At 33.4% G+C, this 24,978-nt stretch overlaps 1 protein-coding gene across 1 annotated transcript in view; it reads left to right on the top strand.

The window, feature by feature from the left end:
• The window catches only part of TLL1 (tolloid like 1), a 268,602-nt gene that overhangs the window by 112,890 nt on the left and 130,734 nt on the right, over positions 1–24,978 (top strand). The window contains exons 3-8 of the mRNA XM_065877313.1: positions 991–1,071; positions 2,572–2,724; positions 3,215–3,332; positions 11,077–11,255; positions 15,926–16,031; positions 23,766–23,890. Of these exons, the coding sequence (XP_065733385.1) occupies positions 991–1,071; positions 2,572–2,724; positions 3,215–3,332; positions 11,077–11,255; positions 15,926–16,031; positions 23,766–23,890 (762 nt within the window). The remainder of the gene's footprint in view (positions 1–990; positions 1,072–2,571; positions 2,725–3,214; positions 3,333–11,076; positions 11,256–15,925; positions 16,032–23,765; positions 23,891–24,978) is intronic.

Raw genomic sequence — 24,978 nt, 5'->3', positions numbered from 1 at the left:
ATTGTCTTAGCCCACAGGCTCATGAACTACTTGTTCTGATATCATTAGTGATCAAATTACTTGTTTATTCAATGATACCTCTTTGTATTTGTCTATCAAAGATTCAAGGAGAAGGCAAAATAAGAGATAAAACTGGGAGAGCATTTTGTTAAAGCCCTGGAATGAGAATCAGAAGATTTGGATTTTCATCAAATGATCTGCTTTCTGATATGACTTTGTTCTTAAAATTGCAAGAAGACATATTTCCTTATGTCACCCTCTCCTCTACATTTTGAGCTATAAAATTCTTTATATCACCTTTATAAATTTTGCAAATGGCATAACATAACAGTGTATTTTGCAGCTGGACGTCCTTTTGGATTCTCACCTTGTGAATTTTTTAAAATTTATGTTATTGGTTTTTATAAATTATAGAAACTAATTTTCAAAATTTATTTGAACACATTATAAAATGCCATATGCTATTAGAAATATCTCAAAATTTATCCAAGCTTTGGGGCAAAAGTTGCACTATACACTTGCTTTTTTTTTCCTGTTGCATTGAGAATTTACATACCTATGCTCTTCTAACATTTTTATTTCCATTTGCTGATTTGCCATCTGAAAATATTTAGTTTGTATTGGGAAAATAGCTGGAATGCACTCAACAGGAAAGAACAACTTGTTGTCATCTTATATAATACTATGTGATGTCAAGGTCACAGTGAAGAAAAATGTTTCAAATTATCAATAGATGATGCAATTGCCATGATGTCCAAATAAAGTCATTTAGATTGCTCTCTTAATTTCTTTTACCCCCTTAGTTTTAGTTACTAAAATTTGTTATTGTAGAAATTTTACCCTCTTCCAAGATTTATGGGTATTCATTACTTTAAGACCACATAAAAAGAGATGTCCAAAGAGAAATCAATGTAGCCTATTACTATTACTTATTTACAAGAACTTTAATTTACAGTGAAGTTAACTTACTATTTTCTTTTACTCTTTAAGGTGGATTTGGAGACCATGGTATGTCGAAGAAACGAGGGGCCCTCTACCAACTTATAGACAGGATAAGAAGAATTGGCTCTGGTATATCAATGTTTAAAGTTTCAGACACGATGTACAGTGAATATTATACTCATAGTAGTTCTGTTTGCCATTAAGCTGCAAATTATGGAAAGGATATATGCTGAGAAAGAGTCCTTTATTCATTGTTATTTTGTTAGTTGATATCCAACGTAAGTTTTTTAGAACTTAATTGGGGACATTTGAAATATTTTAGCTTATTTTCAGCTTCTCTTTAATAAAAAAATGTATTAGGTGTTTATTTTATTGTTGGTATTTATTTTCAGTAAATTGGTATTTCTATCAAGCATGGAGCTACATCAGTTTTAGTCAAATGGAAAAATATCATGGCTGTTTCTTTTGAAATAAAATCCACTTAAAGTAAATTGTCAAACTGATTAATTAGATTTAAAAAAATAATTGAAAATATTTTTTACCATTCCAAAAATATATATAGAAAACATTCAGAGAAACTGCCTTCTGGCTTAATGATTAGTTAATATTTAAAGTATTGAATTTATTAATCACTATTTGTAGATTTTAGAGTTTCTTTTTCAAGTCTTCTGTTCAAAGTTCATATCCTAACATATCTTAAATTGATTAGTACTAATTAAATATTTTAAAGTGCCTACTTTTAAGGATTAATTTTCCAAAGTGAAGATACTTTGCTCCAGGATATTAAAAAGTTAGACATGTTAGGAACATAGGCATAGGGTGCATACATTCAGTATTCGTTGTGTCTGAAGTGTATGTAAGTGGTAAACTATTTGTATGAACAATGATATATAAATAAGAAAAAAATAATCATGAAAATGTAGGAAAAATAAAACAGTAACAAAAAATTATGAAGGGTCATCAAGAAAAGTTAGTGACTGTAGACTTGAAAGCTCTTCCACAATAGACTGCATTTTATGTTGGCCTCTTCACCTTGTGTACTGCTCTCTAAATCTTTTCTGTTGTGTGGATATGAATCCCGAGGAAATTGAAATAGAGATAGCCCATTGTCCCAGAATCTGAGACCATATCTGTCTTATTCTATTTCATTTACTATCTCTACAGTGTAATATTCACAATTTTAAGCTGTACTACAGAATATCAATTCTAATTTAAAGGACTAGGGATTTAGCAGGAGTAAGAAACGTTTTGAACATCATAGGACTTTTTAAACAATGTCTTTTTAATTCTAGTGGTGAATTTCTTAGTGCTCTAGTAAAGTAGAAAACAAAAGAATTTTTCTGTGGCTTACAAAATCTACCTGACTTCTGTCCACTGTGGGCTGTTGTATGGAAATTCATCAAATTTGCTCATAGAGCATTAGGAAATAGTATTTTGACATGAACTACTTAAATATTTTAACACTGTTTTCAAGTATGTAATATAAATGAAGTTTTTCTTTAATGCATTTTGACTTCAGGCATATTTATATAAATGTGTAAATAAGGCATTTTACCTTGTCCTTTAAGAGGTAAATGATTCTCTGACCAAGGACTTCTGTTTCACAGAATGTTTTAAATGTCACTGCAGGCTTGGAGCAAAACAACACAGTTAAGGAAAAAGTACCCCTAAAATTCTCAGGGCAAAATGAGAAAAATCGAGTTCCCAGAGCTGCTACATCAAGAACTGAAAGAGTATGGCCTGGAGGTGTTATTCCTTACGTTATAGGAGGCAACTTCACTGGTAAGATATTCCCAGAGAGTCTATTTTGATAAAGAATTAATAATTATCATATAGATTAATTGTATATTTTTAAAGAATACTAACATATAAAACATAGTATTAAAGGAAACATGAGAAATATTCCATTCACCTGAGTTGTCAGTTAGTGTGTTTTGAAATTTAAAAAAGTATTTAGTCTTGAGTTCTAAGAATCTAAAGAACTATTCTGGTTTTTAAATTGAATTTCAAATGCACCCATTAAATCTGGAAGCTGATTTCAGCTGACAGGAATAATGTATGTCTCGTTCACAGAGCCTTGTACACAAATACTTGTAGAGACAGTAAGCTCAAGCCTACTGATTATGAAGGCAGTGTCCATTCTCAAGAGTGGCTCACTGTAGTGGTCGGAGCTAGTATTCTTTGGTTGATGATAGAGGTGTTGTCTGACCTGTGCAGCCAGACCTGGGTTGGAAGAGCCCACTGTTTTATTAATGTCATGCCATTTTTCCAGGCAGCCAGCGAGCCATGTTCAAGCAGGCCATGAGGCATTGGGAAAAGCACACATGTGTGACTTTCATTGAAAGAGGGGATGAAGAGAGTTACATTGTATTCACATATAGGCCTTGTGGGTAAGTAGAACCAGGGAATGACTTAAGTAAATTTAGAAGGGAAAAAAATCCATAGGTAAGACTCACTTTTTAATATTTACTTAGTATTTTGCCCATGAGAAAGTATGAATTTTACATAAGAGAATATTATATATTAAATAAATATACTCTTTGATCACAGACCTCTGTGCATCCTCCACCACCACAGCTGCCTTTCCTTCTGTTCTAACTATATGGTGGCATTGCCAACATCCCACTAACCTGAGTTAGAAACCTCAGTATTGTTTTTAGTGATATCAACAGAAATATTTCTGTTGATATCCACTATGTCTTATGGTTTCCACTTTTATCCCATGTCAGTCCCCTGGTCCATTCATGTCTTTGTCCCCTCACACCGGCTGTACTCCAACTGCTCTCCAGTCTTGCCTAACCAATTCACTGCCACTAGAATTATCTTCAAAAAATACTCTTCAGAGCAAAATACTACACTTTTTGAGATTCCTCAGTGTTTCCTCCTACAGTGATATTTTCTAGATTTGCTTCTTACAGGATAATAATACTCTCTTCAAAATAAACTATTCTATAAGTTGTGAAAATGCTTTGTTAAATTTCAATAGGTATTTCTACAAGCAGTGTGCTAAACCTTACTAATATTCAACCAATTGAAAGAAATATAGAGTACAGTGTTCCCTAAACTTATTTTAAAAAGGGAACACCCATCTCACCCTGTTAATAGTGAAGAACGTATATCAGTATTCCAGAACACATTCTGGGAAATGCTAGCCTGAGAATAAAACCTAGATGCTTGGATGTAACATTTAAGGAATGCCATGAACTTACCACAGCTTCCATCTGCTGCTTCTGCTGCCACCACTTCTCTCCACAAATCCCATAATCTAGCCAAGTTACAGTAACAGCAGTTCTCCAAGCAATGCTGTGTACTTTAAAAGACTTTTCATTGTGAAAACTTTCAAATTTTTTCTCCCTATATTTCCAGTTAGTTGGAACTTATATTTAAATATTTGAGTATTTAAATTGTTTCCATTTTTGTTTGTTTGTTTGCTAAGAATACTTGATAGGGTGTGCTGTCTACTTTACACTGCACCACATCAAGAGGCACATATGCCTGGACCTACCACTTTAGTGATACTGTGATTGATCAGTGGATTCAAATGGTGACAGCCAGGTCCCTCAATTGTAAGTTCCCATCATTGCAAAATAGTCATTTTCTCATGTTGTTCTTTTCTTTTATTCCTTCTACATTTATTAGCTGAAATTCTTCTATAAAGAGGAATTATCTCTAATCAACTATAAGTATTTGAATACCCTCTATTATAGTTCACATAGAGAAGTAAAAATAAATGCATAATTCCTTTGGAGGAAATAGTTCATGCCCTAATGACACATATTTTCAGGGGGGAGGAAGTATATATTTCACTAGGTATTGGGGGCATTACATCATCTGGCTTTGTTATACCATATTTTCCTAGAACATTTAACTTAACTTAAAAAGTAATGAGTTTTAATTTTGGCCCTACTTAAGTGACATTAGGAAAAATTATACATTATTATTTTTCTATATATTTTGATAGTACCATAATTTTTTTAGCTGACTTATTTAAGCAATGTTTTCTTCTAAATTACTCTAATTACTTACTCTTGATAAGTTTTGGTTACATTTGAAGTCCCAACTAATTCTTTATACGTATTTAATATTTTTAAATATTAAGGACCTTTTAAGGTCCAAATCTAGACTGTCCTTCCTTCCTTCTGATTATCTAATAGGAGTGGATATAGCTCAGATTACATATTTCTAAATATATAATGTATTCAAATCAATACATCTTTTCTTTACCCACACTTCAATTCTGTAAATACATGCAAAGCACCAATCACTTATTATTTTATTGCTCAAATTCTGTTTGTAACAAATTCATATTTATACTCATTTTCTTTTATTAATTTGGCTCTTTTCAAAGTTTTCCATTTCACTTGTTTTATCCTGCTAAACTATTTTCCCCCATTCACTATCATTCCTTCATGTTTGTTTTTGTGATGTTTTAGTTGCTTGAATGCCTTTACTTTCCTTTTTCATCAGTTAAAATCTTTCACATATTTCATGCTCACCCATTTTTGAGCTGCCTGCAGTGGGACTTTGCCCTACAACAGCTATAATAGCTCCATTTCCACTGTTGGTTCAAATGTCTACCTTCATCAATGATGAGAGCAGGGAGCTTACCTCTGTGCCCCTCATGACACACAGCACATGGCATTATAGGTAGGTGATCAGGAAAGTACCAACAATTTACATGTCAGCTAAAGTACATTGTGTGTAATCCTGAGATTAAAAAATGTAAGAATTCGAAGGTGGTTTGAAGAACATGTACTTCATCAATTTAGAGATGTGAAAACTGAAGTTATGACTTTCCCCAAGGTACTTAAATCTGTAGTTACATTCCTGAAATTAGACTCGAGTTTATTTGTGACTGTTAATAGTAGTAATGTCGCATTTTGGTGATTTGTTTTGGTGCTCATTTTCCAGTTCAAAGTTTGCCCTGTATTATTTTTTCAGTGATAGGAAGGATGATACTTTTTATGAAACTTGATCATTGGCCTGCTAATCATTCTAATCATTTTGTGACTTCTAAATTTCATTTGAAATTACCATTATTGGCCACAATTTCATGAAATTATGGTTATTTCATCATTCTTGCTATGATAATGCTGCATTTATATCTCATAAAAATCAATTTAAATTATTAAAGAGTTTGACAGTTGGTATTACACAAAATAGTGAAAGCCATCTGGAATAAGATACATTTTGAGTCAAACATTTAACACTCTATTGGATTTAGTATTGAGTCTTTTCTCCTATAAGAGCTGTGGCATATAATGTATCACATTTAGCAATACCTAGTATAAATATCCATAGAATATGGAGAACATTTAAGGTGGTGCCATTGATATGGACGACAACATTTATCAGTTCTGTTTCTAGCTTTAATCTAGAAGTCAAATGTGTCTTATTACTCCTTATCATTATCACTTTCATTGAGTTTACCCACTAAGTCAGACAACTTGTAGTTCTTGCAATTTTTAAAAATAAAAACTAAAATAATCTCCATATTTATGGGAGGAATTATTAAATATGGAATCACCTATATCATTTAGAGCATTATATTTCCCATCTTATTCTGCTACAGTCAATTTTTATTCAATAAATATTTATTGGGTGTCTAGTTCCATATCAGGCCTTTGATAGGTGGGAAAATAATAAAATTTTAAAACGCAAAAAGTAGAAATCAGACCTTTTTGCCATTTAGCTCTAGTGTATTCTTATTTTTAAGTTGTAGTATAATCGTACATTATGTTTATATATATCTGTATGCATGTTTTTAAGTATATGATATCTTTGCTTCATCTGCTGTGGACATAAGCTTTAACCCTCATTATTGACAAAAGGTTTGAACTGAGCTATACATAATTTTCAATGAATGTCTATTAGCTTCAGTGGCATTTATTTATTTTACAAGATTATTAATTATAAACAGCAAAATGTGAGACCATTTAATAATAGAAGTTGTTTGATTTTATTCTTTGTAAGTCAGAGATTTATGTAACTGAATTTATTACCTTCATCTATTATATGCTGATTTTTAATGATTACTAAAAAACAATCAAACAAACAAATGTAGAGTTAACTTATTTTCTAGGTTTCATATGCTTTAATTGTATTTAACTTTGGTCAGTTTAATTATTCAGACTGTAACAGTAGTCACTTATTCATCCTTTCCTATTGAATTCTCATTTTGTGCCACTTACTATACTAACTTTGGGGACTATAAAATTGAATGTAAGTGGTTTTCTCTCTGCAAGGATGTTATAGTTAGGCAGAGGAGGTGTGCTAGCCAGGATTCTTGTTCTCAAGCAACAGAGACTGGCTAACTTAAGCAGAAAAAAATAGTTTTTTAAAGGAATTTATAAAATTATACTAATAGAAAAAGTGGAGAGCCAGGCTGAAGGAGGAGTCTCCTTCTTGCTGAAGCAAGAGCATGTTGAACCCCTCACCTTCAGCATTTCCACCACTTCTTTGGGTGCTTGCTGCTAATTACTAGAGTCAGCTGTGTCCTGCACTTAGGAGATATGTTCTTTCAATAAGTATTTATTTATTAAAATTTTTGACTTTTTATTTTTCAAAATTTTTCCAGTTTTATTGAGATATAATTGACATACAACATAGTGTTTTAGGTGTATAACATGATGATTTTAGACTTGTATATATTGTGAAGTGATCACCACAATAAGTTTAGTTAACATCCATCATCATACTTAGTTACACTTTTTTTTTTTCTTGTGATGAGAACTTTTGAGATCTACTCTCAGCAACTTTAAAATATATGATATGGTATTGTTAACTTTAGTCACCATGCTGCACATTACAGCCTCAGAAATTACTTATGTGTAACTGGAAGTCTGTACATTTTGACCCCCTTTCATCCATTTCACCCACCCTTAGCCCCCACCTCTGGCAACCACCAATATGTTCTCTGTAACTATTGAGTTCTGTTATGTGCCAGGCTGTATTCTAGGAGCTAGCATTATAGCATGAGCAAAACAGGTACACTTTCTGCCCACCAAAGGTTACATTCTAGGTGGGGAGGCAAAAACCCTGGAAAGATAAATGAAATATAAAATGTTTTAATAGACAATAAATTCTAGGACAAAAAGGAAAGTAGTGTAAGTGGGATGGAAGGACATTTGCACAGAACTTGAAAGAGGAGGAAACAAGCCATATGTATATCTGGGAAACAGAGTTTCTGACAGAGAAAATAGACAGTAAAAAGGCTCTGAGGCAAGAGTATTTCTGCATGCTCAGGGCACAACAAGGAAACTTCATGGCTCAAGTGGAGTGACAGGGATGATAATAAGAGACAATATCTATATGATAAGATATTTGTGTGTGAAGATTGTGTAAGATCTTATAGTTTTTTTTAATAAGTGATTTGATTTTCCTCTGAGCAAAATAGCGAACCTGTATCAGTCAGCTTAGGCAATTTATGATGTGGTAACAAACAACTCCCAAATCTCAGGAGCTAGAGCAACAAACACTTACTCCTTACTCTTACTATATATCCGCCACTGATCAGCTGTAGCTCACTCCAGAGTCGTCACTATGGTATCCAGTCTGATGGAGAAGGCTCTTTTTGGAACCTTGCAGTTGTAGCAGAAAGAATAGAAACAATATGGTCAACCATATTTGCTCTTAAAGATTCTCTCCAGAAATGACACAGTTTTTGCTCACATGACATTGTCCAGAGCAAGTCACACGACTAAACCCAGCAACAGTAGGGTAGGGATGTATAATTACCTCCTAGAGAGGGGTAATGAATGCTTTTGAATATTGACACAATTTACGACATAGTCATTGGAGAATATTGAGTAAAGAAGTGGAGTAATCTGAGTTTACATTTAAAACATATCTTTATGCTGAGAAAAGACTGCTGTGGGGAGGGCATAAAGCTTACAGGCAACTTTCTTTGTGCGTATAGGTTTTGCTCCACCAATCCAAGGCCAAAGTAGGGAATAGCGGGTTTTGAATTACCTTCTTACTCTCTATGGCTTAGTGAGGCTTCTCTAAAATTGGTAAAATATTTTCTTGAGCGGACAGGTAGGGCTTATAATGGCCAAGCTTTAAAAGCAGCACTCAAATTTGAAACAGAAAATCAAAAGCCACGTACAAGAAAACGGCCTCAAACCTGGATGGAATTAGAAAGAAACTCAGACATGTTAAAACCATGTTTTTATAAACTGTGCATATTAAAAATAAACTGTGCATATTAACCTGTCATTCCATACATAATTGTATGTGCATATATTTAGTCATTTGAGCATCTAGAATTCTTCCATTCCTGGACCTGTAGTATTTCAGAAATCAAACCACTACATTTTTCTTCACAGGACCATTGTAAAAGCCAGTGTGAAATGTATCTTTGCTTTCCATTATGAAACCCCATCTTATTTATTGGAAATTGTTATAGGTAAAATTATGCTAATAAAAGGTGTTTTAGATTAAAAGAATCAACCACATTGCTTGACTATCTCCTGGATTTTGATTTGCAAAGTACTTTTTTCTCTGAATATAACCAGCAAAAATGATTCAGTGTGGGTAATTTAGTTGCTGTATAATCCTCAGATATTTCACTTTCATCACTATTGCTTTATGGTAGCAAATATTTCAGTTTAAATCTCTGCAAAATTTGCAAATTTTGAGTTTTGCTACACCTAATACTTTACTATTTCAGTATGTAATAAATAACTATGTATGTATAAATTTAAAAGTCATGGTAAAAAAAAATCTACCTGAGAGCAAAAATACAATTCCCTGATTTTTTTCCCTACCAGTTACCTCACTTTTCTTTCTTTTACTGATTTATTAAACTTAATTAACTCTTCTTATAATAGATTCATACATAATAAGCTGAATTACTTTTTCTAACTGGCATTTAAAGCCTACAGAAATAATTGGAATGACAAATGTGCTTACTCTGAAAAGTGAAATTAGTGAAATGCATTTTAAAAATTTGGGCAATTAATTTTGGGCAATTTCCTCTTTTAACTTAATAAATTAGAAAAGATGTTCAGTGTCCGGCACATTATGATTCCCATCTATTCAAGACCAGTTATTTACTGCCCTCTATTGCTGTCTAGAGGAGTGGCCCTTAGATAAGCTATTTTAATGTAAACCCTAAATTTTGAAGTTTTAAGTGTAATTTTATTTATAACTATGATTGTAGTTACCATATTATTATACCATTTAAAGCTTATTTTAAAGTGTGTCCGTATGTGTCAACCCTTGCATGCTTGTGCACACTCTCTCATGCACAGTGACACACATGCATGTATGCCCACACACACAAAATGAATAAATGGAATATCTATATTTTGGGTAGAAAAGCATCACTGAATATGTATAAATATCAATAAATTGAAGAAAATTTGCAGGAAGATGCTCTGCATGCTTCACATTCTGAAAGTCCAAGAGATTCTTTCAGAAGGTGAAATGGACTGTCACACTAAACATTTGCCTGACCATATGACACAGTCTCATAATTCTACCAGTTGTTGATTTTCCTTCACCAGTCAACCATTAACCCTAGATAATTCACCTTTTGAAACTAATTTTCCTTGATTGACTTCTCTTAAAAGTTCTCTTCTTTAAAAAAATTCTCCCATGAAGAGGAAAAGTAATTCCTTTCTTAATTAACCAACATTTTTCACAAACTTAATTGTTTTTCTCAAAGAGGAAAAATAAACTTTGTTTTTATTTTTAATACTGAATTAATGGATTGTTGTTAGATAACGATATTGACAAAGTGGTTACCTAAATGGGTTTTGAGGATAAAAAATTGTATTAGAAATACATGTGCGTTGATGTCTTGAGTTTAACTATATGTATAATAGCCATTAATCGTCATCATAAGTATTTTATTTTCTGATTTATCTTCTGAATACTCCTAAAAATTATTTAAGGCACATTTTCTAATATATGAATTAGTACAAAGGCACTTCAATAGATTATTTGGGGACTTGTGCATAAATCTACCAGGATTACTAGAAATTTTTATTAATGAAATATTTATTAATGAAAAACTGTCCTGCCTCTGAATGTGTTGAACTTTACAGTTCATTACAAAAGTTTCACCCTACTGTAATTCGCTCAGCATCTCCCTGTCCACCACCATCTGCACTTTCTACTTTATTCCAGATGCTGCTCCTATGTAGGTCGGCGTGGAAATGGACCTCAGGCTATCTCTATTGGCAAGAACTGTGATAAATTTGGAATTGTTGTTCATGAATTGGGCCATGTGATAGGCTTTTGGCATGAACACACACGACCAGATCGAGATAATCATGTAACTATCATAAGAGAAAACATCCAGCCAGGTGAGAGGCTTCAGAATGTGTTGGGTTTAAGGTTGACTAAATATCTTTTAAATGTATTGTACTATTTAACTTCTTAAAAAATGTGAACTGATTTTGTTGATATTGTAGATCAACATTTTGCTTGATTTAAAAATAGCTGCTATGTTGTTATTTTTTTCCTGCAGACCAAATGATCTTATGCATTTTTTAGGCTTGCTTTTTTTCTTAAGATTTAGCTATTTTATATCCAAACTTTGGTGCTTTCCAAGAATGGGTGTAGGCTATTAAAACATAAATTAATATTAATAAAATTTTAAAAAGTATTTTCTATACTTAATTCTATAATTTATGTTGTTGGCTTTTTAAAAGGATCCAAGGTTTGCCACAAAATGTGCTGCTACCATACAAATCTATATTATATCAGGGACAATTTCTGGAGAAAATTCCAGGGAAGTGAGTCATTTCCAGGACAGTCCAAATATTTTCTTGAGATTTCCCCTGAACTACACTAAAGACAAATTCTTAAGAATGTTTTCAATAGTTTCAGTAGTTCAATAGTTAATATATAATTAAAATTTAATTTTCTCCAACAGTTGATGTGTGATAATCACCTCATTTAGTTTTTCATTTGTTTTACCTTTCATAATTCATAAAGATAAGTACATTTCAATTGCCAGAAGAAAAATCCTGTTGTTTAGAATTGTCTTAGAAAGTTGTGTGTATTTCAAGCAGAAGCAAAGCAGAAATGTGTCCTTATTTCCTTATTCATGGCCAGCTTTAAGTTACAAACATTTAATTCCTTAGAATTTCCTGTGATTTACAGCATTGCTCTATTTATTTGTTCATAGCATATTTGCTGCCAGTTATTTATCGAGGCACTATTAGATGTTGGAGATACTTCATGAAAATTACAGAGCTTAGTGTATGTATATCCATGTATACAAATGATTGCAAGCGAGTGAGAATAGTGCTATATTGAGAACACAATCCAGTTCAAGCAAGGTGTGACAAAATGTGCCTTGCGAGTTAAGGGAGACGTCACAAAGGAACTGAAATTTAGAAGTAAAGGGGTTCTAAGTGCCCAGAAGGGTGATGGAATTTCTAACTGGAAAAAAATAAAAGCATCATGATCAAAGCTACAATTACAGATAATTGAATCATTTTTATTTGCCCAAATGGCTGCATGGTAAGTTACAAATGAGAGACTAGTTGGTAATTACCAAGGGAGATTAGATCATAGGGATTTTCTATCTGAAGCTAAGAAATTTAGATTTTATCCTCTAGCTACTGGAGAATAATCAAAGGATTGAAAGCAGAGCAAGTTCAGATTTAAAAAAAGAATTATTTCAGCTGTAAGGATTATTAACTGAGAATGGGGATATGGGGGTGGGGAGGATGAATGTGACATCAGGGAAACCTATTAGAAACTTAAATAAATCGTTTATAAGAGATGACTACATCCTCAGTTAGGGTGGTGTAGGCCAAGAAGAAGGAGAGGAATAATCTTTCAAAAATATTTTAAGAGAGACATCATGTGAAAGCAAATCTTCAAGATTTTATTTTTAGGCAACAGGGTGAATGGTGGCACCATCAAATGAACTAAGAAATATGGATAAAGCAACATATTTTTAAGAGGAAGAAAGACAAATAATTTCACTTAGCATATCCTTGAGTTTGAGTAGCCTTTAGATGGTCCAAGTGGAGATATTTAGTAGACAAGGGAAAGGTGAGTCTAGACTTTAAGATATCTAGAGATAGAAATTTGTTAGTGGATTTCACTGTCTAGGAAAATATTGGAGGAAGAAGAAAATAAGATTGTGGGTAGAATATGGGGAACACCAATATTTAAACAACATTTTGTAGAATATCTCTCAAAAGATTAAGAAAGTTTGGTCTAAGAAGTAGGAGAAAAATCAATGAATGTGATGTTACAGGGAAGAGATCACTTCAAGAATAAATAAGTAATCTGTAGTGTTGAAAGAGAAGTAAATAACATCTATACTCCCAATATAGAAGACTCTACTGCCTGACCAGCTATCAAGGTTCATCTTATACTTTATGTCATTGGGAGACAAAGAGAAAATATTTCTGAAAATTACTCCAACTACCAACTAAATGAAAAGTTTTCTATCAACCACAGTTACTAAGTTTCCTCTATTATGTGGACAAAATAACTTATAAAGGAAGTAACTTCCAAGAATGATTCTTGCTCTTAAAAATAGGACTCTGGTTCAACATAAATTTATGTAGCTAAAACAAGCAGAAATGTATAAATAGTATGTAAATGTATAATACTTAACACAGTGCTAAACAATTTATGGCTTTTCATATTTTTGAGTCAATATGACTCATAAGGTTGACTCATATTTTGAGTCAACATTCAATCTAATAGAAAACAACAGTTTGTTGCATGAGATGTCCTGAGTATTTGGAACTCCATGCACATTTTGTCATACCTTGTTTGAATTCAACAATATTCTCAACATATGATTATTCTCACTTTTCTCACTCACTTGCAATCATTTGTATGTATGGACAGTTGGCCCTCCATATTCATAGGGTTTTGCATCCGTGGATTCAACCAACCTCTGAATCGAAATTTCTTATTCATTGTACTAAACCATTTTGTATAAGGGACTTAAACATCCACAGATTTTGGTATCCAAGGGCTTGCTGGAACCAGTCCCCTGCAGATACTGAAGGCTGACCATACTATAGAAAGGTAATTCTAATATGAAAAATTCATATTGGAGAATAATCTTCAGCAAATTTGTGACTTACTTTGGCTCAGAAATTTTAGATCAAGTGTTATTCTAAGGCAACGTCTAATAAGTGTGGACTTTAGCTGCATTTATATGCAAAATTAGTGACTATGATAGGAGCCAATTTGGTACAAAGATTGGATTACTTTAATCCACTTTAGAACATGCCTTCAAGAAGGAGGTTGTCATTTTTAAAAAAATTGTTTAGGGTGAGTTCCACTTGTGCTCTGTATCTCTGATCCTCTTCTCTTCTGTTATGAAATGTCTGCTTTTCTTTATTTGGACCAAGTATGGCTGTGTTCTTCTTAACTAGCACAAAACACTATGTCACATACATGGTAACTGCTCAGTTATATACATCAGAATGTATTACTGAAGTTGCTTCATGTTCCACTTTCAGAAATTTTTATGAAACATTTTGCTTTAATTAGAGAGTATACTCACATATTGTGCTTGAAATTTGAAATCCCCAGTGGATTATAGATTAATATTAAAAAATCAGCCCCACAACTTTATAAAAATCTCACCTTAGAATTGGTTGTACTAAAATATACTTACCATGCTTAATGAAGAAGAGAGTTTTTAGCAGTTACTTCTATCAAAGGTTGAAGATATATTTCCCGAGAATAGTTATAATACAGACAGATAAACCAGAGATTTGTGGAACGTGTATTTTACTATATGGTGTGCTTAGTTCATTGAAAACTATTTATTGTGTGAATTCATTGTAAGGTGGATTGAAACACTTTACTCTGGGACTTGGGTTCTGTAACTTCACGCTGATTGTTTTATCTTTAATGCTCAAGTGAGTATATCAGACTTCTTTATCACATGTAGGAAAGATATTATACTCTGTGGCATCACTCAGTTTTTTTATTGCTTTTTGGAAAATTTTTAATGTAATATTTTTATATTCAGTAGTAATACGGCAGTTGGAATAAAATTAAAATAGTTACATAAGTGTTGTACAATAATAGTTCTTTTTTAAACTCCAGCCTTGAATTTGGAAGCCTAATAACTCAACTTTACACTTTGATGTTTCAAAATGAGCTATAAAAGCAGCCATCTTTGGCTGCTGAAATTGTGAAAAATGAATCACTGAAACCTAACCTCTGAGGAAATACTCTGCCTCTGGAACCATTGATGTAGATCTACACATTTAACACTATGTTATTTTCAAATTTCAAGAAATAATATTATAATACAGATACAAACAGGCAGTTGAGAAATCTATTAACATGAAGATGTCCAGAAGTTAAAATAGCAGTCGTGAAAAGTAAAAAATGAAAAAGTAAGTTCTGAAACATATTCTCTTGACCAAAAAAGCCCTCCAAGTAGAGCCTCATTTTCATCAAAGAGAATCTTGTTTCAGTTGCTGTGGTTTTATCTTTAGTGACAAAGTCACATAGCAAACACCTGCAATGTTCTGTGTACATACAAATATAGTTTTTATATTTTTTCCAGTGTTTCATAGAATCTAACACAAATAGGAAGTTGGTTTTTTTTTGGTCTTGGCAAATATAGTCATAAGAGAGAGGTGGGAGACTTATTAAGTAAAAATGTAACTTTTTATAATCACAATATTGTTAAAAAAAAAAAAACAGTAGTTTTAAAGAAACAAATATTTAGATACGGTAAAAGAGTATACAAAGAAAACAAATCCAAAGCATGATTTTGGTAATCTGCCTTTTTGCCAAAATTAACTTATTAATTAAATTCAATATTACTCCTTCAGGATGATATTCAAGTGCAAGCATTGGCACTGGATGTACCCTTTTGCGAGTACCTGAGTGTTAGTGTGTAAATACAACGTCGTGAAGATCAGCGATCAGCATTTGGTAGAGAGCAGATAGAGGCAGGAAGGGCTCTTCTGTTCTCTTTTCTGTCTGTTAAGAGGCTTCTGAAATGCTTTCTGTGCCTAATTCTTAGGTCAAGAGTACAATTTTCTGAAGATGGAGCCTGGAGAAGTGAACTCGCTTGGAGAAAGATATGATTTTGACAGTATCATGCACTATGCCAGGAACACCTTCTCAAGGTTGGAGTCTCAGGTTATACCTTTTGACTTTTAATTCCTTTCCTCTGTGTGGCTCCTCACAAAACTAGGCTTAACATTAGAACTAGAACCACTTTCAGATATCGCTGTCATAAAGTACAAAATGTACTTGATTGGTGTTTATAGCCAACAACAGGCATTTGAGATTTTAAAAACACATTTTCACATTTCCTATCAAATAAATAGATTCTAAGTAAAAATTAAAATTTTTTGAATTATTTAATATTCTTAAATCTTAAAAAAGTTCAATTAAAATGATTACCAAACCAATCTGTGTGTTAAATTGGCAAAGCACTATTAATGAAAATTAGGCATTCCAAGTCAAATAGCAAGCTCAGTTGCTGAGTTGGAATGTTATACTCATGTGACTTGTGTTTTTATTGTGTATTTTCTGTTGCTCAAGTACTAATTTCACTTGAAATATGCTATAGTAAAATAATTCTCAGAGAACATTTTAGGAAGATATTTTACTTCATATTCTTTCCAGTTATTAACCTTAAAATTATTTCATTAGTGACTGAATGCTAATTTTTAAGAGTGTAATAAATTTGGGTTTTGATCTATTTCACTCTAAACAAGATGTCATCAAGGCAATGGTTTCCAGGTAAGGAATCTGAAACTGTTAAAACCGCTGAAGTCATATCTTTTTCCCATTTTACAGTCATGTCCATTCCACTCATTCTTTTCTGATTACCATGCCCATTTCACAATTCATTAATGTCTATGTTTAAAGGAAGGGTCAGGAAGAAGACAGTAAATTCAAGTTAATTCCCTGTTTTTAAAAAATATGTGTGGTAATAAGTAGAGAAGGGTGTAAACAAATTCTTAACACTTGGGTAAATATTTAAATTATGCTTCTTTACAACCAAACTTTATTATTAACATAATTGAGTGTTAACTGTATTTTAAAAATCATTTTATTCTGAAGTATATAATCGTTCAAATATAATAACTACCCAAATACTTATTGTTTTTTGAATTGAATTGAAGTTTTAGCAGAAATACATCCATAAACTTGGCCTGAAAATAATCTTAAAGAATTGTAAAGCTTTGTTTTCATGCTTGGAATTGAGTTTTATTTAGAAACATGTGAAAAATGAGGATTGGGGTACCAGTTTAGCCAAAGTGCTTCTCTTATACTGTTGAGTTATATTAGTTAGAAATGAACTGAGTTTAGATTCTTTGGAATAGAGCAGGTACTGGAGAATGGAAAAGGTAATTTATTATTTCTGTCCTTGGTAGACAATGAACCTATACCAAAGTTTGAAACATACATTTTCCCTTATTCTGTATTCCTTTCATGTCTTTAAATTGTTGCTTTTCCATAAACCACGAGGTTCTTGCAATTTATCACCCCCTACACCTAACTTTGGAGTTGCATGACAACTAGCCTTGAAATATTATTTTCTCTTACTGTTTCAAAATTTACCTATTCACTTTTCCCAAATAAACTTATATTCCTATATTGAAAGTAACTGTATCTACCTGTTAGAAGAATTGATCCAATTCACATTATTTTTTTTTTCTGAATTTCATGAGAGGAAACATTTCACACAGCTCTCAGCCACCACCTCCAAAGTATTTGATTTTTTTATTATTGTGGTAAAGAAACCTCAATATCAAATTTACTATATTATCTAATTTTAAGTGTACAATTTATTAGTATTAAGTACATTCACATTGTTGTGAAACAGATGTCCAGAAACTTTTCATCTTGAAAAACTGAAACCCTATACCCATTAAACAACAACTCTCCTCTCTCCCCCCGCCCCACTGCCAGCCTCTGGACCACCTTTCCACTTTCTGTGTCTATGAATTTGGCTACTTTAGATATCAAATAGAATCACACAGTATTTGTCTTTTTGTGACTGGTTTATTTCACCTAGCATAAAATTCTTTAGGTTCATCTATGTTGTAGCATGTAACAGAATTTCCTTCCTTTTTAAGGCTGAATAATAGTCCATTGGATGCATATACCACATTTTGTTCATTCATTTGTTGATGGACATCTGAGTTGCTTTCACCTCTTGGCTACTGTGAATAGTGCTGCCATGAACATGGGTATGCAAATATCTCTTCCAGATCCTGTTTTCCATTCTTTTGGATATATACACAGAAGTAAGTGGGATTGCTGAACTATATGTTTAATTTTTTGAAGAACCTCCATAATTTTTTTCTTAGATGCTGCACTATTTCACAATCCCATCAACAGTGCATAAGTGTTCCAATTTCTCCATATCCTCACCAACATGTGTTCTTTTCTGTTTTGTTTTTTAATTTTTTGATAGTAGCCATCCTAATGGGTATGATGTGATGTCTCTTTATGGTTTTGATTTGCATTTCTCTGATAATTAGTGATGTTGAGCATATTTTTATATGCTTGGCCATCAATGTCACCAATTACTAGAGAAATGCAATTCAAAACTACAATGAGGTATCACCTCACACCGGTCAGAATGCCCATCATCAAAAAATCTACAAACAGGGCTTCCCTGGTGGCTCAGTAGTTAAGGATCCGCCTGCCAATGCAGGAGACATGAGTTCGAGCCCTGGTCCGGGAAGATCCCACATGCCACAGAGCAGCTAAGCCCGTGCACCACAACTACTGAGGCTGCACTCTAGAGCCCATGAGCCACAACTACTGAGCCCGTGTGCCACAATTACTGAAGCCCACACACCTAGAGCCCATGCTCCCAACAAGAGAAGCCACCACAATGAGAAGCCTGTGCACCACAATGAAGAGTAGCCCCCACTCACAGCAACCAGAGAAAAGCCCACATGCAGCAACGAAGACCCAATGCAGCCAAACATAAAATAAATAAAATAAAACAAATAAATTTATTATTTTTTTAATCTACAAACAATAAATGCTGGAGAGGGTGTGGAGAAATGGGAACCCTCTTGCACTGTTGCTGGGAATGAAAATTGATACAACCACTATGGAGAACAGTATGAGGTTCCTTAAAAAACTAAAAGTAGAACTACCATATGACCCAGCAATCCCACTACTGGGTATATACTCAGAGAAAATCATAATTCAAAAAGGCACATGCACCCCAGTGTTCATTGCAACACTATTTACAGTAGACAGGACATGGAAGTAACCTAAATGTCCATCAACAGAGGAATGGATAAAGAAGATGTGATACATATATACAATGGAATATTACTCAACCATAAAGAGGAAAGAAATTGGGTCATATGTAGAGATGTTGATGGACTGAGAGACTGTCATACAGAGTGAGGTAAGTCAGAAAGAGAAAAACAAATATTGTATATTAACACATATACATGGAATCTTAAAAAATGGTGTAGATGATCTTATTTGCAAAGCAGAAAAGGATACACAGACGTAGAGAACAAACATATAGATACCAAGGGAGAAGGAGGAGGGTATGATGAATTGGAAGATGAGAATTGACGTATATACACTATTGATACTATGTATAACGTAGATAACAAATAAGAACCTACTGTATAGCACAGGGAACTCTACTCAGTGCTCTGCGGTGACCTAAATGGGAAGGAAATCCAAAAAAGAGGGGATGTATGTATATGTATAGTTGATTCACTTTACTGTACAGTAGAAACTAACACAACATTGTAAAGCAACTATACTCCAATAAATATTAGAAAAATAAGAAAAAATCTCCATTCAAATCTTCTGCATATTTTTAAATCAGATTACTCTATTTTTCTATTGTTGAGCTGTAGAATTTCTTTGTATATTCTGGTCTCTTATCAGATATATATATCTTACAAATATTTTCTCTCCTTTTCACTTGATTGTTTCCTTTGCTGTGCACAAGATTTTTAATTAAAAGCCTAGTCCCACTTACCTGTTTTTGCTTTTGTTGCCTATGCTTTTGGTGTCATATCCAAGAAATCATTGCCATATTCAATGTCATGAAGCTTTTGCCCTATGTTTTCTCCTAAGAGTTTTATAATTTGGGGTCTTATGTTCAGGTCTTTAATCTCCTTCGAGTTATTTTTATATATGGCTTTGATAAGGGTCTAACTTTGTTCTTTTGCACATGGATATCCAGTTTTCCCAACATCATTTGTTGTAAAGGTTATATTTTCCCCATTGAGTCAATACCTTTAACACCGTTGTTAAAGGTCATTATATACACTAGGGTGTATTTTATTCCTGTTCAGTTCCATTGTTCTATAGGTCTGTCTTTATGCCAGTATCACACTGTTTTAGTTACTTAAGGTTTGTAATATGTTTTGAAATTTGAAAGCATGAGTCCTCCACCTTTGTTCTTTTTTTTCAAAATATGTTTGGCTATTCAAGGTCCTAAGAGATTACATATGAATTTTAGAACTGTTATTTTTTCTATTTCCACAATAAATGCCATTTTGGTTTTGATAGGGATTATGTTGATTGTTTTGAGTAATGTGAACATCTTAACAAATAAAGTCATCCAATCCATAAATATAAAATGTTTTTCCATTTGTTTGTGTCTTCTTTGATTTCTTTCAGTGATGTTTTGTAATTTTCAGTGTGTAAGTCTTTTGCTTCCTTGGTTAAGTTTATTCCCAAGTATTTTATTCTTTTTGATGCTATTTTAAATGGAATTGTTTTCTTAATTTCCTTTTCAGGTTGTTCACTATTATTGTATAGAAATGGAACTGCTTTTTGAGTGTTTATTTTGTATCCTGCAACTTTGCTGAATTCATTTATCAGTTCTGATAGTTTTTGGGTGGACTCACTAGGATTTTATACATATAAGATTGTGTTATCTGCAAACAGAGATCACTTTACTTCTTTCTTTTCAACATGTATACCTTTTGACTCTTTGTCTTGCCTAATTTCTCTGACTAGGACTTTCAATACTGTGTTGAATAAAAATGGTGAGAGCAAACATCCTTGCCATCTTCCCGATCTTAGATGAAAAGTTTTCAGTTTTTCATTGAGCGTGATGTTATCTGTAGGTTTTTCATATATGACCTTTTATGTTGAGATAGTTCCCTTCTATTACTAGTTTGTTGAGTGCTTTTATCATGAAAGTGTGTTGAATTTTGTCAAATGCTTTTTCTGCATCAATTGGATGAACATGTGGCTTTTGCCTTTCATTCTGTTAATGTATTTAAAGTTTTATAGTTTCTTCTCTTCTGAACCCAGATAGTCTATAAAAGTTTTAGTTGTTTTCATCAATATTTCCCATGAGCAGATTTAGGTACTTACTGTGGGAAGAACAGGGCTGCATATAGGGGGCTTTATATGCATAGATAATTTGTAATGTACATGCTTGCAAACTGGAACTGCCCATTTCTAATAAGAGAATTGTAAATTTTTATGAAGTTTTATGAAAAGCACAGTTAATTCACTCTTCTAATGTAGGTAAAACAAATGAAGATTAGTAAGTGACCCCATCTATGGTCTGTCTGAAAGAATGTTCAGGAAGAGCCTACATTGCTTAATGGCCTGGTTGTGGAAGGAGAGAATTGTTAACTCTCTGACCACGAAGAAAGATCAAAAGAATGGGTGACTGACATCCATACAAATGGAAGGCAGATTATCTCCGTAGATTAAATGAGCCAAAATTCATCATTCTACCCCCTGAGTTTGAATATATCTTCTACAAGATGTCCTTGACCTTTTAAAATTGAATCATTTTTTTTAAACTGGAAAAAACAAAATTTTTCGAAAACTACAGGGTTTTTTTTTCAAAATAGGAATAGAAAATTGTGAATACTCCATTAGTACTGAAGTACTGCAGAAGTTGTAACACTTCACTAATTTGGACTTACCTACTTAATGTATCTGTTGACTTGTGTAGCAAAGTTGAAGAATAACTTTTCTCGGTGCTACCCTATAGCTCAACTTCCCCTTCAGTTGCACTGGCCTAGCTGGAGTTGTATTTTATTAAGTGTGTGCAAGCTCTCACTTTTGATGATTAGTTCCACCTCCCTACCTTCATCTCAGGTAGTATACATATTGAGTTTTGTAGAGACTTAGATTTGGCTTTAAAAGAGTTCCAGTATCTATTTGAGTTATCTGGGTTTTATCTAAAGATCACCACTCCTACCTAGAAGCTAGGGAGGTAAGTCATAAGTTACTTATAGATCATGTCACACCTCTGTTTACCATCATCCACATATTAAGAGTTTTCCTCAGGTTAAAAGTTAAACTTTGACACTCAAACAAAGCATCCTCCCATCTCAGGGTTGCTGTATTTCTTAAAGTTCTTTCTGTCTGTGACTCTCTACTCCCAGGTAACCACATTTACCTCGCCTTCACTTCCTTGATGTTTGGCTAAAATGTCAACTTCCAAGTGAGCTTTTCTTTGATCACTCTTTTTAAAAGCTATCCCATCAGTGGATAATCAATATCCATCTTCTCTTCCTTATTTTTCTCCAAAGTATCTGTCACTATCTCAGTTAACAATCTTTGTTAAAGTCTTTCTTCCTCCATTAGAATGTGAGAATCTTAAGGGGAGGAATTTTTGTTTCTTTTATTTACTGCTATAAATCCAGGCCTATAGGTCTATAACAATGCTCAGTAAATTTTTTTTTTGGCCACGCCGCACGGCATGCAGGATCTTAGTTCCCTGACCAAGGATCAAACCCATACCCCCTGCAGTAGAAGCGTGGAGTCCTAACCACTGGACCACCAGGGAATTCCCAGTAAATATTTCTTAAAGGAAGAAAATGTAGAGCTAAAATATTGTTCTTTTAACCTGCGGTTTAAATACAATTTTTCATTTAAAATTTTTGGAAAGAAGCTGTCCCATCATTCATCCCAGTTTCAAAGTTTGTTTGTTTTTTTAATAATTATATTTCTTAATTTAAAATACTTTTATAAAAAGTGTCTCTCTTTATACAATATTTCCTCACCATTTAGAATAGTCTCCCAATCCATTTAACTTTTAAGCTCAGTTACTTTCTTTAGAGCTACAAATGTTAATATTCATTGCAAAATTAGACTGTATCTTTAGTTTACTATATCCACAATTTTTAGTCATGCACAGCAAGTTTGTATCACACCTTGGGTGTGAAAAAGCTCAGTGTCTTAGCATTATTAGTGCATTGCTTAGTTGTTTTTTTTTTTTTTTTTTGCTTATAAATTTTACCATGAAGTTTTTACACATATAGTGTATAGTATATGTGTGTGTTTGTATTTATGTGTGTGTTACAAAATTATTTTGCTTTAAACTTCCTAAAATTTGACTCTTTGTTTTTCCTTGTTCTTGTAACATATACTGTGATAATTTGACTTCAAAAAATACTTAGGTTAAATTAGTAGTTTAATTTAAAAATAGTAACATACTTGTTTTGTTTGACTTTTACAAGTTTAGTAATCTAAAAAATATTTATTATAAGCTGTTCTTAAGAAAATAGATCTCTATGAGGAAGAATTGTTTGACAACTTGGTAATTTAAGTGTTTTTAGATCTTGAGCTACCAAAACAAGAACCATAGTGTACTTGATAGGGACTATATAGAATTTTAGCTTTTAAAAAACAAATTATATACATTTTTAAGGAAAAAGTGAATGCCATCACTGACTTTATATTAGCCATACACATTTAGCACACAATTTTCTTCTACTTTGATGAAAGTGTTTTGAAGGTCTGACACACTCTTTAAATCTTAACAGTGATATATTTCTCCTTTGATGGGTTTGAGTTTGAAAAAAAAACATATTTGTAAGGAATATATGTGTTTTAATGTGGTGACTTATGTGTGACTTGATTCTGACTTTTTTCAGGGGGATGTTTCTGGATACCATTCTCCCCTCACGTGATGATAATGGCATACGTCCAGCAATTGGTCAGCGAACCCGTTTAAGCAAAGGAGATATTGCACAGGCAAGAAAGCTGTACAGATGTCCAGGTATTGCACCACCCAAACTCAGAAGCATAATTGTGCCTGATAGTGCTCTTACAGATGAATAAGCCACAATTTTTTTTTTTTTTTTTTTCGGTACACGGGCCTCTCACTGTTGTGGCCTCTCCCGTTGCGGAGCACAGGCTCTGGACGCGCAGGCTCAGCGGCCATGGCTCACGGGCCCAGACTCTCTGCAGCACATGGGATCTTCCCGGACCGGGACACGAACCCGTGTCCCCTGCATCGGCAGGCAGACTCTCAACCACTTAAAGGAAGGTCTTAATAACAATGTACCAAGAGAACACTAATGCCTTACTGGTCCAAGAAAGAAAAGATTCTGCTTCCAAACTGGAAATACTTATTACTCTATGCACCTCCTATATACTCAAAATGCTTGAAATAACTTATATCAAAGATACATACTTGGGCTTCCCTTGTGGCACAGTGGTTGAGAGTCTGCCTGCCGATGCAGGGGACAAGGGTTCGTACCCTGTTCTGGGAGGATCCCGCATGCCGCGGAGCAGCTGGTCCCGTGAGCCATGGCCGCTGGGCCTGCGCGTCCGGAGCCTGTGCTCTGCAACGGGAGAGGCCACAGCAGTGAGCAGCCCATGTACGACACACACACAAACAATAAAAGATACATGCTTAACACAGCTTTTCCCAAATTTTTTTGTTTATGGAAACTAATACCTATGGAATTCACTTTTTGTTCCAGATACTAAGATCACAAGTAGTAAAATAACTAATAAAGTTTTAACTGGCTGCTATTCTAATAATTTGTGCAGACATTCAGAGATAAGATGGGTATATTAATCATTGAAGTTTTGCATAGGCTTTGCTTAAATTTTATTTATATATATATTTAATTATTGGGAAGTTATATTAACTAAGTTTACTGTGATTATTGGTCCCAGTCCAGGAAACTTTCTTTGTAGAGTACAAGAGAGGGCTAGCTGATTCATTAACAAGTGTAATATTTGCTCATTAACATATAGAAACGTCTTCATGGGGCAGAGAATGGTCTTCGTCTTCCCTTTATCCCGGTAATCAGCAGTCTGCTTGTGAAAGAGATCCTCTCTGGGGTGTGTGAGTGG

This window comes from Phocoena phocoena, chromosome 5 (genome assembly GCF_963924675.1).
Source record: "Phocoena phocoena chromosome 5, mPhoPho1.1, whole genome shotgun sequence".
NCBI lineage: Eukaryota > Metazoa > Chordata > Mammalia > Artiodactyla > Phocoenidae > Phocoena > Phocoena phocoena.
Note: the sequence above shows the minus strand (reverse complement) of the source record. Positions and strands in the feature narration are given on the sequence as shown.